We start from the raw sequence: 12,661 nt of genomic DNA on the forward strand, positions 1-12,661 counted from the left end.
CTCGTCTTTAATAGTAACATCTCAGAAATTTTATAGTCTCACTCAGCAGCCAGTAGCAAAGGAGCAGCAGAAACTTTCTCCTTCTTCAAAACCTGCTCCAATCCACCAAGAAACCTCTTCTTGAAAATCACCATAACAGTACAATTAACAGTACGTACATCAACAACATCTGAAAACTTCAAATACGAAGAAACCGGTGCAGCAGCTTTCATAACATCTCTAGCCGGTACAACATTCCCCGCCACACGTCTCAATACAACCCCAACACGTCCCTCCTTCAAAACTCTTTCCATTTCCAATACCATTCTAGCTGGTACTTTAACTCCATCAATCATAGCAGTTGAAAATACAAAATCAAATGAATCTTCCTTTAACGGTAATGCATATATGTCCCCTCGTTTCACTAACGATGAACACGGCTTTGAGTTTACACCAACCGTGTCCCGAAGCCTAGCTTTCTCATTACCATTACGGCTCTCGCTGATTCGCTACCTATGATAAGTGTTTTCTTCAAGTTTGGGTTGAGGTAGTTTGTGGAGAGTAGAGTGTGGAATGAGGAGTTGAGTTCTGTAACGTTCATGTGAAGATTGATTGTTTGGAATGTTATTGGTGAGTTTATAATGTTGCAACCGTTGAGTACGTAGATGAGATCAAAGCATGGGATTAATGCCATGAGTGTAGCGAAGATGAAGATTTTGAGGAGAAGAGTTTTGGAGGAGTGAGTTTGGTATATGAGTTGTAGCTTCAAAAGCTTTATTTCCATTCTATTGAATTATGAAATTAGCGAGAGCAGAATCTTGAAGAAGTGTGGTTTCCACCCACGAGGAGAAATTGAGATTTTTGGGTTTGAAGAAGCCAAACACGAAGGGGGCTGCGTTTCGAGTGCCGGAGTCGGAATGGAGCCATTTTGAGATGTGTTTACATTTGGTTTTTGGAGAAATTGAGATGATGAATAGAGAAGAAGAGAAAGCTCCCTTGGCCTCTTTAAAATGTTTAAATGCCACTTTTTCAGTTGGTGAAATCGCTATATAATTCTTGATTATGGAATTTATTAACGATTAGCTAATCATTTATATATAAGTTTTTTTTTTGAGTGGGTCAATTTATGAGTGAGTGACAGAGCTATTAAGCATTGGTTGGTTTTGGTGGGAATGGGACCATTAGTACGATTCCATGCCATCTAGTCTTCAAGATCAAGAAAGAGATGTTCGTTTTAAGCTTCGTTAGAAAATAGAAAGTAAGAAATACAGACACTGTACAGTATAGAAATATAACTCGGTTGATCTGTAATTTTAGAGACAAACGACGCTAACATGTTCGTGTATATATCTGTGTAATTTCATTGCAAAAGACAATTAAGTACGTTTGATTTTTCTTCTTTTTTACAAATTTAATGTAGAAGTCCATTTTGATGCAGAGACTGAACCAGGAATCTAAGTTCCGGGTTGCAATAGTAACATTTTTTCTAAAGCATTTGGGGGTCACAAGTCCTCATAATAGGCTCATAGCTTCGTGTATTAAATTATTAATAGCTAAACATAGAAATAACAGTTCAATGACGACTGATAAAGTTGAAGATTGACGCCTAATAAAATGGAGATTGAGAAGACTGCAAGAGAAGAAACATTGCAAAGAAAGGTAAAGAAATAGAGTAAAATTACTATTTTTACGCAAAGGGAGAGCCAGGCCACGCCCCCCCCAGGCACCAGTCGCCTTCAATGGGGACAATCGTACATCGATCATTAATAAGCCATTGAAAGTTCGAAACGATGTGAACTGGTGAGCAACAAAATTAGCTGACTCCGACTAATATGTACTGGGGATACACATGTCAATTCGTCCATGGGTGGGACGGAGTTTTCATTAACAAATTGAATAGACAGTTACTGATTGAAAGTGATATTCTGTTTCGTTAGATTGTCCTATCGTCATAGAAAGAAAAGAGAATGAACTTATTATGAACCTATCCCTGAGTGACCCACATTTAAGTACGGGAAGGGTGTGATCATCACTACCTTCCACTAAATAATGGAGCTTCTCTGCTTCTAATTGTCCTGTCCAGGGGAGGTTGTTTCTTCACTTTTTAAAGCTCGACTAGGCGACTAGCAACCACTCAGTCCAGCAAAAGTCCGTGTGCAAATATTACTGCGTTCAAATATATTTGGACATCAAAGTGTAAGAGCATCATCAACGCAAAAAAACTGTGACACATCAATTTTTTTCTGCTAGTAAAATTGCTAAAATCTTTTTTGTTGAAAGTTAAGTAGTTGGGATTATAGCCTCCCTACTTCCATTAATATAAAGATCTATAGTACACTTTTCTTTCCCTATCTTCTATTACAAGTTTAGAAAGAGTTTCAGTAAGAGGGGTACGGTAGAAAACAATATTACACAAGTACCTGTATCCATACCAGTACTATACAGAGAAACTAAGTGGTCTGCAACCATATTTGATTATCTGTATATGTGCTTAAACTCTATCACCTCAAACAATGGAATAAGACTCAAAATTGCTATAAGAATATTCAAGCAATACTAAGGTGGTTGCTTCGAGCCTTTCATAGCTTGTATTACTCTCATTGAATCTGACTCCACATCTACTCTTGAGTACTGCAACAAGATGCAAGCATTCAGTCCTTTTTTAATGGTCAGTAACTCTTGGTATATAACTGAAGTATTCGAGTTAAGCCCAGTAAAAGTCATAACAACTTCACCAAGCTCATTCCATATAGCACCACCAATACCAGCTTGACCATTTCCTACACATCCATCCGTATTGAGTTTCATTTTCCCATCTATTGGCTTGTGCCAGATGCACTGAATTGGGGACATATCCTTGAAGTTAGCATGTAACCTCAATCTATTAAGCAAAACTCTGTTCTCGATCGAGTCCGGTACCTATTCCATATTGGCTTGAATATAAAACCTTGTATCAGCAATGATCCTTTGAACTAGAACTTGAGATGATTATCGAGTGTTTTGAAATCTTATGTTGTTTCTTTCATGTCATATGAAACCGACTTGAAGCACATATAAAAAGCCCTTATAACCTCAAATTTTGTCTTGTTAGCCAAACAAATTCTGAAGATACTTGACCATTCATGATTAGCATTCCTAGTATCCGTGTTTTATACCCAAGAAATTTTTATACCCTCTAATACTTCTTTAGAAAAAAGGTATTCGAAAAACAAATGCTTCGGATTCTCATTGTTGTTGTTGCAGAAACAACATTGAGAGTGCTCCAAGACCTTCTTCTTTATCAGCCTATCTTGTGTTTGTAAGCTATTAGAGAATAGATGCCATGTACAAAAGGAGTGTCGAGGATGTACCAGTTTTCCCCATACAAGACTAGCCCATCTGATATGTGGTGCCTCTCTTCTTAGAGCTTGGTATGCCGAACTTGTGGTGAAATTTCCAAGCTGTGATGGTGTCCTTTTCTAGATTGCCATGGATCTCAGTGTTAAGAATCCAATGTTTCAAATCATCATCATACAATAAATGCACAAGGTGGTTCCACTCGCCATCACTAATAAGAACATCTACTGTAGCTTCCAGCCCAATGATAGTAGCCCAATCAAACTTAGCTTGCTGATTATGGTACAAAGGGATGTCACTACACCATAGATCGTGCCAGACCTTAGTTTTCTTCCCATTTGCCAGTCTTTGTCTAATGAACCTTCCTGCAAGTACTCTTGTCTTTAAAACATTTCTCCAAATCCATGAACAACCTCGAGAGATATCCATAGACCAAAAGTGTTTATTTTTTATAAGTTGGGCATACACACATCTGACCCATCGACTATCATCCTTAGTGGCCACTTTAAAGACTAAACCACAATATGCAGCCTTACTCCACTTTTGTGTATATCCATAATATTAAGCCCACCTTGTTCCCCAGTTAAGCTCATAGTGCTCCAGCTTGCTTGATGTATCTTGTTGGAGAGTTCAGGCCCACTCCTCAAAAAGTTAGAACAAATACTGACAATGTGATCTAGTATAGCTTTAGGAAGCATGAAAGATCTAGACCAATACACATGGAACGAAGAGAGAACTAAAATAATCAGATGAAGTCGTCGACCTGCATGAGAGAGGAATCTCGTCTTCCAGCTGGTGATTCTTTTAGTAACCTTCTCCATTAAAGGAAGACAGTCCTCAATACCCAATCTGGATGCTACTAAAGGAACTCCCAAGTAAGTAACTGGAGGAGACACCAACTGAATTTGCATAGTACTTACCATAGCTTTTGTATCATCATCACTCATGCCTCCTACCATGATAGTAGTCTTTGTTGTATTGATCATGAGGCCTGTTGCAGCAGTAAAAATTTGCAATTTCTGGTTTATAGAGTTAATAGACTCAAAATCACCCTTTGAGAATATCAACAAATCATTAGCAAAACACAAGTGTGTGAGTTGAATCTTCTTGCATTTGGGATGAGGTTTGATAGTCTTAGAATTGATACCATCATGTAAAAATTTGCTTAGAACCTCTATAACCATTACAAAGAGATAAGGGGAGAGAGAATCACCTTGTCTGAGCCCCCTCTTCCCTTGAAAGAACCCTTCCAAAGAACCATTCAACAAGATGGAATAATGTGGAGTAGTTATGCAAATCAAAATTCAGTCAATCATCCTTTGAGGGATATTAAATCTCTCAAAGGCAATCTTTGCGCCTTTGCTAGGAAGATTTGGAAGTTTGCACAGGAAATCTTTCAAATTCAGCGAGAACTGGAGTCCTTCTCTGATGTGAGGCAGCAGAGCAAGCATTATAGCTCTCTCATCTTGGATATGTGGAAAACTTGCTCCTTGACGATCATGGTCAGTCTTTGGAAAACCAGGAACAAAGCCCTCTATGACGACAAAGTTCCAAGCTACACACAAGTTTGCTTCTTGGTCAGGAGAGCGATTACAAGAGCGCACCATAAGTCCTCGGGGATTATGGAAAACTCGATGCATGACCTCAAGATTCTAAAGCATTTTCAGCTACAGCTCAAAATTTGCAGGTCCCCAAAAATCTTTGAGTGTTATTGGCTACCTCCTCCTCCGGGTATACTCAAGATAAACACTGACGGATGTTCGAAAGGAAATTCGGGAAGATCGGGGTGGGGATATGTCTTCAAAAACTACAGAGGAGACTTCTTGGGAGCGGCTGCTGGTGGGATGGGTATATCCACTAACTACATGGTAGAAACAATGGCTATTATCCAGGCCATTAAACAGGCGATTGATTTGGGTTGGCGCTATATTTGGGTGGAATGTGATTCTACTTCAGTTGTCCAGGCTTTCCAGAACAACACAACGCATTGGAGAGTCAAAGAAATCTGGCAATCTTTGAAAGGAAAAGCGGCATGGATTAATCTCACTCCATCTTGGAGAGAGACTAATCTGGGAGCGGACAGCTGCGCCAGACAGGGGGCTGCATTAACACAGGGAGATAGTATATGGTGGATTTCTCGACCTTCTTTCTTGATTCATCTGGAGAACCATCATACGACTTATTATCGTTTTGTTCACTAGATTTTCATTTATAGTGTAGGCTTGTATTTTATTTTTTTCTCTATTCTGCTACCTTTGATATCATGTAAGCCTTATTCTTTATAATTAATCAATTACCTTTAACAAAAAAAAAAAGGATATTAAATCTCTTTAATATATGAAAAATAGCCTCCCAACTCACTTGTATCATAATAACCTTCCTTATGTCTATCTTAATAGAGCATCTTGGAGAGATGTGAGCTCTACCATAGCTTCCTAGCACTTCATGAGATAAGAGAAGGTTGTCTTGAATATTGCACCCAAGTATAAAAAGCGGTTTGGTTGGGTGCAACTAATTCTTCAATGACACTCTTAAACTCATTTAGTAAAATTGCTAAAATCACGCTATATACTAACGATTTTTTCTAAATTTTGGTTTCTATTTCGGTCGGGAATACTTGTCCCATCCCAATTTTAATTTTTTTTTTACATGTAAATTTGTCCAGTTCATTATTCCCTCAATTTCCTTGGCCAATTCATTTTGGCTCATCATTTTCCTCCATTTTCTAGGATATATGATAAAGTGAAACACCATTCATCCATATATATCTTCATCTCCTCTCATCGGTTTAAGTTTTTAGTCATAAATTTGTTATATTTTGTCATAGGTTCTAGTAGTAATAGTAGCGAGTAAGTGAACTAATTTTCGACGATGATGATGAAACCGCCGCAATCATTCAACAAATGCAAAGTGATACTGATTGCAAAGGTGATAATGATTCCGCTATCAACGATTTATTTGTACTAAAATGGGGTGGATTTGTTTAAGGTAGAGAATACACTAACCGCGATCGTGTTGGTGCGCATGAACGATTGGTGGCGATTATTTTGTTTGCTATACCCAATTATAAAGCAAATAAGTTTTGTCGTAGGTTTCATATGAGAAAACCACTTTATCACCGTGATATTGGAAATTGTAACTAATTTTGATCCATACTTTAAGCCTTTTTGTGATGCTCTTGGTTTTGCCCGGGTTTTGAAGTTTGGTGAAGATGACGGTTGCAATACGATGCTTACTTATGGTTGTCCAACCGATTCAATGGATCACTAGATAAAACTTGTTGAGAGTATGGCTCGTGAATCACTTCATCATTTATGCAATGCAGTTGTCAACCTGTTTTGAAAAACAATACCGAAAACCCAACGGAAGAAGATGTAACACGCTTGCTTGCATTAGGTGAAGAACGCCGTTGACCGGTATGTTGGGTAGTTTAGATTGCATGCATTGGGTATGGAAAATTTGTCCAATTGCGCGTGGCATGGAACTCATTTGGGCCATGTTAGAAAAGCCGAATCGCGGATTTTGGAAGCGATGAGTAGACCATGAGCTATGGTTTTGCACGCATACTTTGGAATGGCTGGATCGTGTAATGATCTTAATGTGTTAGATAATTCTCATTTATTTGATAATTTAGTTAAAAGAATAACTCTAACTCGTGTTTATCAAGTTAATAACAATCCTTACAACATGGACTATTACCAAGGGCTACACTGATTCAAACAATCTCATCTCCTGCTAGTCCCATGGATACTAACATTGCAAAAATGCAATAATCAACTCGTAAAGATGTGGAACGTGGTTTTGGTGTTTTACAGGTTAGATTTGTAATTGTTAGCAAGTATGCTCATCAGTGGGACAGAGGAACCCTATCTCATATAATGAAGACATGTATTATACTTCACAACATGATTGTTGAGAATGAGCATAATGTACAACTACCAAACTGGAAACCACATTCATATGAACGATTGCGACATGAAGTTGAGATGCAGAGTAATGAACATGTGATTTTGCAAAACACGGTAGCCAGGACATTAAGTATTTGTTGTAGAGCTACTAATGAACAATTAAATAATGATCCGGGTTTAACATCATTGGAGCACGCGTTATGGTGCACGCCACAACTAAAAAATTTGTTTAAGTTTGATTTGTCTTAACTGTATTTTCTGTTAAGTGTGTTTTTAAGTGTGCTTTCATCAAGTTTGTTTTGTTTAAATAAAATTGTGATTTGTTGAATAAGATTGTTGTCAATACAACTTCAAATTAAAAATGTTACAACTAAAAATCATCAGCTTCATATTCTTCATTTTCATCCCTCAGAAATGGATTGGGAGAGCGTACGTGTTCGTCTACCACGAGACTGACTAACACTGCTTGTTGATCAAGAAGAAGAAAACGACCTAAACTGCTAAGAAGGAGGGGTGGAATGTATGGGCTAGGAGGGGTTGGAGTGTATGGACTAAGAGGGGTGGTTAGAATGTATGGAGTAGGAGAGGTTGGAAAATTTGGATAATAAGGAACATAATGAGCAATATGAATACCTTGTTATTGTTCAACCCACTTACGATAGATAGTTGTTTGCTTAGCTTTTCAAAATGTATGTTGAATACCGTTAAACTTGCTTAGATCAAGCATCATGATATCTTGTACTTTTTTTTGCTCCAAGTCTCAATCTTTTCTCTTCTTTATCATTTTTCATTGAGAGGAACATTTGTCGTTTAAGGTATGTTTGTTATTGAGAGGAACATTTGTTGTTTAAGGTATGTTTGTTTTTGTAGATATTTTGCAGTTGTAAGTTGATTGGCTCTGACCTCCTCCAGAGTTTGTGTCATTTGGTATGCAACTTCATCAACATCTTTTTCTTAAACTTCCTTCCATTTGGGCATTTTTTCTAATCCGGCACTTCACTCGATGGTTGACTTTTTTCATCTAACGAAATATTGGCTATTCTAATATTGTTAGCGGTTGATCTACCACTGACGCCACCACTAACATCACTACTAGAAGTGATTTTCTATTTTGTTGAACCACAATCACTTATAGCTTAATAGTAGTGATTCCATTTGGACTTAAAGTTAAACCCAATAACAATATATGCTCAAATTTAAATGGTTTATTTACAACAGTTAAATAAATAGTACGAGCTTGTGACATTGTATCATCCGCATTAGTTCCACTAGCATTCACTCAGGCCCGACCCTGAGCAGGTGCCATGTGGGCGACCGCACAGGGCCCGAATATGTAAGGCCCTAAAAATATATGTTTAGGTGAAAATGCTTATTTGGCAAATTAAAATTCCAAACCAACCAAAAGCTCAAAAATTCGGAAATTTCACAATAAACAACCGAAATGTCCTCTCATATTCTCTTTCCTCATTAATTATTTTCGTAAAAAAAATAAAATAAGAGATATAATAAATGAGGAGATCTTCTCAACGGCCAGATATCTCTCTCTCCCTAATTAATAACGTTTTTTTTGGAAAATCACTCCAATTACTTGTTGCTTAAGTCGCCCCTCAATTACTCAAATATAAAAAAAAGAGTAAAAAAAAAAAAAAAAAAAAAAATTTACCTTCCTCGATCATCTAGTATCCTCTCGTTCTCAAAATTTCTTTATTTACAATTGTAGATTTGTATTAGTTTTCACTTTGATCAATCTCAATTACTTATTCACCTAACTTTTGATTTTTCTTCAAGTAAGCATAGCTTATAGAATTTTGTTGACTGTTCCCATTACTGTCGCGTTTGCAGAAATAAGTTTTTCAAAATTAAAATGATTGAAATCATATCTTAGATCTACTATATCACAAAAAAGACTAAAAAGCTTCATTGATGATTTTGCAACTAAAAATGCGAGAAGAGCAATATTTCGATGATCCATTTTGTATTGATAAAAGACTGGAAGAGAGCCACATTTTGTTGTTTGCACAGGGCCATTGAAAACTCAGGGACGGCCCTGCATTCACTCTTGATTGTTGATCATAATAACCTTGAAATAAATTTACCGCATGTTGGATTTGGTGAAAACGAGCTTGTATCGATCAACCATTTTGTGGTTGGCCTACATAACCAAACTGGCTCATAAGCTTGTTCAGTTCTTCAACAATTTTGTCAAAAAAAAAATATATTTTGCCCTGTTTCAACAACTGCATCTTCTGAAATAAAAATCCAACTATGACATAAAATTATATTTCATTTTCTACGATTGTGAATTTTTTTGAACGATTTTGAACATGGGTATGTTGGCTATTTTCTTGACTTTGGTTTTGGCTATTTCTACCTCTCCTATTTCCTCTACCTCTAGACCTTTGTGAGAACATTTTGTTGAAAAATGAAAAAAGAAAGATGAGCGAATTGGTGAAAATTGAGTGAGACAATAATGCAATATATATAGGCCACCAGTCCAACAGATCTAACAGTACAAAATCTAGCCGTTTCAATTTTTTATTAAAAAAAAATAGAAAAAAGTTTGTACGACAAAACTTGACTTGTCCTATTTGTGGGATGGGACTGCTAAAATTCGGAATATTTTGGTTGTAAATTTAACAATTGTTGAGATAGAAACGAGATTTTAGCAGCGCGTTAGTGATGACCCAAATTGCCAAAAAAATTGCTACCTGTCACATTAGAAATGGTTTTTAGCAACGTGTTGATATGATGCTCTAACAATGCCATATGGATCTCAAACATTCAGAAATGGTTTTTTCTCTTTCTATGTACTGAGCCCATTGCTCATGAGACGCCCATGATCATTATTATTTCTAAGGTGTTTCTAAGAGAACTTTTTTTTAGAATTTCAAACCGGCCTTACCAGATATACCTCACAATTTTGAATTATTTAGAATCGTTTTATTCACGGTCAGTTTTAGATATATAGAAATACTATTTTGGCAAGGGTAAACTTTTATTTATTTTGTAGTAGAATGATTTCATACCATGGTTCCAATTTTTTTTTGCTTGCTATATACGTTGTTGTTGTTGTTGTTGTTGTTGTTGTTGTTGTTGTTGTTGTTGTTGTTTTCATTTTATTTTTATTATTATTTTTTAATATATGCTATAAACATTTGTACACTACTTTAAAAAGTTAAAAGCAATTACTAGTTGACTACTGTTTTAGTCACTAGCCCGTTTTAATTTTCTAACAAATTATTTTAATTAAATTTTAAAAACCCATTTTTTTTCAATTGGGAGAGAGATCATGTTTTAATAGGAGAATAATTTCCGTTTTAATTAGATATGTTAGATTTTCCCTTTTCAATAGGAGAGGAATTCTCATTTTAATAGGAGAATGATTTCCGCTTCAATTAGAAGTGCTAGAATTTGTTTTAATAGGAGAAGAATTCTCGTTATAATATGAGAGGAATTCTCGTTGTAAAAAAAGATTTCCGTTTTTCAAATAGGAGATAAATTCTCGTTTTAATAGGAGATGACGTGGAATTTTAATAGAGCTCGAAAAATACCCCTTGTAAGAGCTTTAATATTAAGATATAGATATATGTGCATGTCGGTGAAAAATATTCTTTTTCTAATTTTTTTTTTTTGGCAAGCATGTTTCTAGATGAGTTCAGTAATTAGTAATTTAGTTGCTGGCAAATTTGAAATCCAGACATGTGGTATCATCACCCAAAGGCTGCCAACTGAGATAGCTGACACTTTCAAAATGTTCCAACTTACATTATCACATTTTTGCTGACGTAAATTAGTAATATAGGACATTTTCTTCTATCTAACAAAATAGGAAAGTGTGGAGCCTAAAAGGCCCCATCCAATGGTAGGTAATCATTCTCACCAAAATATAACTTGGCATATCCAAGTGTTTGGAGGATTTGTGCAATTTTGTTAAGTGTAATCCATACCATGTAATATATCCAAAAGTTAACAATTGCGGCTGGGCTTATAAAATGTTGGGTTAGCCCATAAACTGTTGGGCCTCCAAATTTAACATAGTACTGTACAATTGGCTGGCCCAATTGATTTAGGCTTATGTAATGGGCAATTGGGCTGGCCTTTTAATCGGCGCGCCGACGAGATGTTTCAAGCCAAAAAGCGCGCTAATATCTTGCCGAAGGTTTTCGCCCGAAGCGCGCGCAGATTACTTTGCAACCGGCGATCGAGGTATCGCGGGCCATAGGCACGGGCATACCCTAGTCCTTAAAGAGACTGGCATTATGCATGTGCTGACACACATTTTTGCTGACCCATATGTTGTTTTTATGTCCAAACTAAATGATTAAGACAGTAAGGGTAATATCGTAAATATAGAAAAATAACATGAGCAAAACTGTTCTAAAAAATGTGACCAAGAGTCTCAAATTACAGAATAAAAAAATATTATAGTACTGTTGCGGGACTGTAGGTCAGGGTCAGAATTTTTAAATTAGTAAAAGATTATGCATGGATTCTTGATTGTGCATTTTCAAATTCTCAATACGTTGGAATCTGATACTATTTTTTTGGCTGAGTAAGACTAACTCCAATGGTTTGGTGCGCCATCGCACCAAACTACGATAATATAGTGTATAGAGTTAGCAGGTTAGCGTTTTCACATGCAATGGTTTTTCTCACAGCCGCCAGTACCTAGTACCTATGGCGTACAATTTTTTTTGTTTACTCTCCAGCTACTATTGTCAAAAGTGTGGGAAAAATTTTTTTTAAAAAAAATCTAACCGCCACACAATGTGGCGTGTAGCTTAGATTTATTCTATTCGCTACTCATACTGGCATATAGACTTGACGCTATCTCATTAAAACTAGCACTATAGATAGGTAAACTTATACCGATTGTGTTGGCGGATTAGCGTTTTGACGTACTATTGAATCAAAATTTCTATGATATTTGGTGTTTTGCAGCATCATTGGAATTAGCCTAACATGTGATTTCATCAAAACAAAATGGGTATGTACAATAGGAAGGAAGAAGTTAAGATACAGAATAACAGAAATATTTGTGATTTATTGTATCGCATTTGCATCATTACCAACAGACGACTCTACAAGCTAGCTAGGTAGGCCTCTTGCAGTCTTTCATGCCCACCAATCAGGGAATCATAAGGATACTCTAGCTGACACAACACATGTCTGCAGTAATTATGGTTTGGACTCTCCCACTTAGACAACTAAGTAGGACTTCCTACCTAATTCATGAGCATTAGTGCAGTTAAATTTTTTTGAAGAGGCTATTTCTTTGCACTCTGTTTTTTTTTAGCTAAATAATGAAGTTGGAATTTGTATTATTGTAAAAGATGTGTTACCTGGGTAGAAAAGCTCAGTGTATATCTAGTGTACAAATTTCTACTTTTCCTTTTAATTTGTAGTAGCCATATTTATAGAGAGAGTATGTGTGAATT

The 12,661-nt window shown here is 36.3% G+C and overlaps 1 protein-coding gene and 1 pseudogene across 1 annotated transcript; one reads left to right on the forward strand and one right to left on the reverse strand.

Annotated features, from left to right (window-relative positions):
* Positions 1-18: 18 nt before the first annotated feature.
* LOC147502911 (uncharacterized) lies at positions 19-899 on the reverse strand (annotated as a pseudogene).
* A 3,693-nt stretch (positions 900-4,592) lies between these two features.
* On the forward strand, positions 4,593-5,516 carry LOC147502912 (uncharacterized). The gene has a single exon (XM_086604648.1). It carries the CDS (start codon positions 4,593-4,595, stop codon positions 5,514-5,516), a length of 924 nt encoding a protein of 307 aa, XP_086460774.1.
* Positions 5,517-12,661: the final 7,145 nt, after the last annotated feature.

Source organism: Coptis chinensis, chromosome 4, assembly GCF_015680905.1.
Source record: "Coptis chinensis isolate HL-2020 chromosome 4, ASM1568090v1, whole genome shotgun sequence".
In the NCBI taxonomy this organism is placed as follows: Eukaryota; Viridiplantae; Streptophyta; class Magnoliopsida; order Ranunculales; family Ranunculaceae; genus Coptis; species Coptis chinensis.

Excerpts from the sequence above, each read along its gene's own strand:
- LOC147502912 (XM_086604648.1), top strand. The coding sequence starts at position 4,593 with ATGTGGAGTAGTTATGCAAATCAAAATTCAGTCAATCATCCTTTGAGG.